The 3,865-nt window shown below is 33.6% G+C and overlaps 1 protein-coding gene across 1 annotated transcript; it reads left to right on the top strand.

The window, feature by feature from the left end:
* The first annotated feature begins 435 nt into the window (after nucleotides 1-435).
* On the top strand, nucleotides 436-2,191 carry LOC142977324 (uncharacterized). Its single transcript, XM_076121153.1, has 3 exons — nucleotides 436-724; nucleotides 1,156-1,372; nucleotides 2,029-2,191. Exons 1-3 carry the CDS (start codon nucleotides 545-547, stop codon nucleotides 2,130-2,132), a joined length of 501 nt encoding a protein of 166 aa, XP_075977268.1. The 5' UTR covers nucleotides 436-544; the 3' UTR covers nucleotides 2,133-2,191.
* Nucleotides 2,192-3,865: the final 1,674 nt, after the last annotated feature.

Raw genomic sequence — 3,865 nt, 5'->3', positions numbered from 1 at the left:
CCGGAGTTTGGGATTCATTTCTAGACATATTTGTTCTTGATTTCTAGTTAAACTACAATTTGAACATTGCTGTTATTTTCCTATTTTAGAATAACGGTCGAATTTGCTGATGATGTCAGACATTTGAAGAATATTGTCAGAGTTTTATTGGATTGCTTTATTTATTATGTTTTATTGTTTGTATAGATAAGGACTATCGGTATAAGCAGTGTAGCGTTATGCAAAAAAAATGTTAATGACATATTATGGCCCCAAGTATGTTATAGCAAAATTGTATTTATAAATTAAAAATAACTGTTACGCAAATACGCGTAATACCGCAGTTTATCGATGACGTTGTTATACTAATGGTTATATTAATGGTTTTCACATAAAACACGTAAGAAAATTAAAGAAAACTAATCAATTATTATTCCTAATTACTAATATTAACCATTCCACGTTCACGCACATAACATGTTTGGTAATCAATTTAAAAAACGGTCATAAAAATATTTTTTAAGAAAATTTGTCGAAAGTGTTCGAAATACATATTTCCATTAAAATGAATATAGTTTGGATTATAGCAAATGTGTTATTTTTCTTAAATTCAGTGTTATGTAGAGATTATTATGCAGGCATGTTCAAGAGGAACGATTTCTTGGTGGCACAAGACACTTTGTATAAAGACAGAAGACCTTACTCTTACAGTCAGGGAGAATATGGCAGAGTTTTTAAATGCCCGGTAAGATTTAATTGCACTACTACAAAATAAATCTATTTTTGAGTTTCAGTAGCTTGGGTCTCTATTTCAATCGACTATCGACAAAATCTAGCTATTGAGAAATTTGTCATAGAAATCTGATCAGCGCCTCTAGCGGGTACCGTAGGAACTATTTTTACAATAGATTTTAATGAGACGTTATATTGCTTATTATAAACCTATACACGTCAAAGAGATATTTTGTGAGGAAAAAATCCCAAAATATTTGACACACAAATTTCTTTATATAAGGACAGAAAAAAAAGTGTTGCCAATGCAATTGGCTAGAGTGGTGGACTCAAGGCCTTACCCCTCCCTCGTTTGGAAGGAGAGCTAATATTGTTGTAATACGAGGAACAATCCTTCATGGGTGGTGATGCCCCATCGTTTTAAAATAATCCACTTTTTAACAGATCACATACATCAGAGTCGTCGACAGACTAGGCATGGCCGGTCCCACAGTCAAAATAGTGAGAGGTGGTCTTCAAAAGAAATATGTATCGATTCGCATAAGATCTGGATATAACCTCCCTATATCGGTAAATGTGTATATAGGGTGCGAGAACAAAAAGCCTCCTCCACCTTTGACTAGAAGAACTACAACAACGACCACTAAGTCAAAGGCACCAGGTAAAGTAACCTATTGGTTGTAAACCCTAACGACTAACCCTACTTCGCTACTTAATATTATAGATGCAAAAGAAACTCTGTCTGCCTGTCTGTTTGTCTGTTACGCTGTTACGTCTAAACTACTGAACCGATGTTAATAAAATTTGGTCCAAAAAAAGTGCTGACAAGTAGCGAACAAAGGGGTAAAAAGGGTAAAAGCAGAGGATGAAAGTTTGCATGGAAATTCTGTCCTTAGTCACTTAACCACGCGAAGTTGAGAGTGAAAGTAGCGTATCTATGTAATGATATGATCCTTGTACCCTATAAAAAAATTGCTAAACGCCTGGTCGAAAGTTTCCGTGACCAAAATTTTGGCATTTACTTCCGACAAAGATCAACTCCTTATAACGTGGTAATGCTGCCAGCATTCTGGCAATGTTCACGGTGGACAGCTGCGATGTTGAGGCATACTACGACGCTTAGTGCGCTTCCCATCATGCTTTTCTTATATATCATAATGTTGTAGTTTTAGCATACATTGAAAAATGTTGTTAATAAAATAAAATCAATTTTCTTTCAGTAAACCTTAATAAAATCATAGTAATTACTAATAACTTTACCCGGAAACAAAAGCCAAAACACTGTTTTATAACTTTTTTTTATTCTGAATGATCTAGGTGATGACTCCACGGCTGGTACTGCGACTACTGGTACTGGGGGAACAGGCGGCACGGGTACGGTTGACCAAACAACTGATGCAACCACTCCTGAAGGGTCTTAACCGTATACGAACTAGAGCAGTATAATGTCATGATAATGATAATAAAGTATTTAAAAGATTTTTTTTTGTTATTTCATCTGAATTCACATGACACATTGAATGTCTGTGGCGTAGTTGGTAGTGTATACGGCAGGGTTCATAGAAAAATACATCTTGGACAGTGACTTATTTTACTACGGCATATAATAAAACATTATTTTACTAGTGTACACACTATAATATCAAGATGTTTAACCTCTTATAATAAACTAGCTGACCCGCACAACGTCGCTTGCGTCACCGAAGAGAGAATTGGTCATATTTTCACCGTTTTTGTAACATTTTTTATTGCTACTCTGCTCCTATTGGTCGTAGCGTGATGATATATAGCCTCGATAAATGGACTATCTAACACTGAAAGCAGTTTTCGAATCGGACCGTAGTTCTTGAGATTAGCGCGTTCAAACAAACAAACAAACTCTTCAGCTTTATAATATTAAGTATAGATGTGTATTTGACACATGACATTATCTGCCTGTGGCGTTTTCAGTAAATTTACGACTGGCATGCAGTCGTATATTAGATTCACGTGTCAGGTTAATTATTATTGGTCTTCTACAACAAGTTATTAATTAAAATAACTTAATACACTACGTTATAAAAAAAATGCATGAATGTACAAACATATAACTTAATATTATTTAGTTGGCATTACATTAACCAGTTGAACCTATTCGTTATTACATCGACTACAAACATGGAATAACAACTTTACAATATCTAAAGAAACATCCACAATTCAAAAGTATTAACTTCACTAGAAATTGTCTTCGAAGCAAACATGAACGTAACAGATTAACAGCTTTCGGAGTTCCCTCGGGTGGGTGAAAACTTTTTCATTACAACTCTCGACACAAGATGGCGCTAAATCCGCTTCTGTATTTACAAGTTAGTCGCAGTCAACTATAACTTCGTCTGTACCAGTGTCCTGTTCCAAATGAAATAAAACCGGACTTGTGTTTTCAGATCTCAACTTTGTCTTTTGATATTTTTTGTTTGGTTTCCTACTCATTAAAGTTTTTGATATAATGATAAACTAGTATTTATTTTTACAGACGGTTCTGCGTAATTAGTGGCTAGCTTATTTCTAAATTTTCTGTCAGTAAGCTGTAGCCGCAGATATATAATTACAAGCAAAAAAAAAATATTTACAAAAATATTGATTAGTCAATAAGTATACGTTTTTATTTTCGTTTTTACGTATAACTTTCTTTAAGTCGAATTTTTATTAAATTTATCAGTCAGAAATCAAAGATATGTATGTGTAGTTTGGATTGTTATTTTTTGACTTGAGTAGATATACTATAAAATAAGAAGTCACTGGAAATCAAGGAACGACTAGTAAAACATTTGATCATATCATCGAGTTCCGGTACTTTATAGTCATAACATTCCCTTTGACCTGTCTTCTAAGTTTTCTAAACATTATCCTTCTAATCTTCAAAACAAAAAATCATAGATGATATGAATATTTTGTCACTATTATTCTCCCATCTTTCTCATCTATTGTATCATGTGTAAAACATTTTTCCCATAGTTTAAACAAAACTGTTCCTATATAAATTAAATGTAACTGATTGTCGGGCCATTTGTGGCACATACTTGTGATGATCACAATGTTTTTTGAAGTCTTGCTCCTTTATCTCTTACTACCAAAATTTTTCTTTGTGAAAAGTGAAAGATTTGTTATAAAG

Source organism: Anticarsia gemmatalis, chromosome 12, assembly GCF_050436995.1.
Source record: "Anticarsia gemmatalis isolate Benzon Research Colony breed Stoneville strain chromosome 12, ilAntGemm2 primary, whole genome shotgun sequence".
Classification (NCBI taxonomy): domain Eukaryota; kingdom Metazoa; phylum Arthropoda; class Insecta; order Lepidoptera; family Erebidae; genus Anticarsia; species Anticarsia gemmatalis.
The sequence above is the reverse complement of the archived record's forward strand: the minus strand, read 5'-3'. Positions and strand labels throughout refer to the sequence as shown.

Excerpts from the sequence above, each read along its gene's own strand:
- LOC142977324 (XM_076121153.1), top strand. The coding sequence starts at position 545 with ATGAATATAGTTTGGATTATAGCAAATGTGTTATTTTTCTTAAATTCA. Across the intron at positions 725-1,155 it reads GCAGAGTTTTTAAATGCCCG|ATCACATACATCAGAGTCGT; the intron begins GTAAGATTTAAT and ends ACTTTTTAACAG. Across the intron at positions 1,373-2,028 it reads CACTAAGTCAAAGGCACCAG|GTGATGACTCCACGGCTGGT; the intron begins GTAAAGTAACCT and ends TGAATGATCTAG.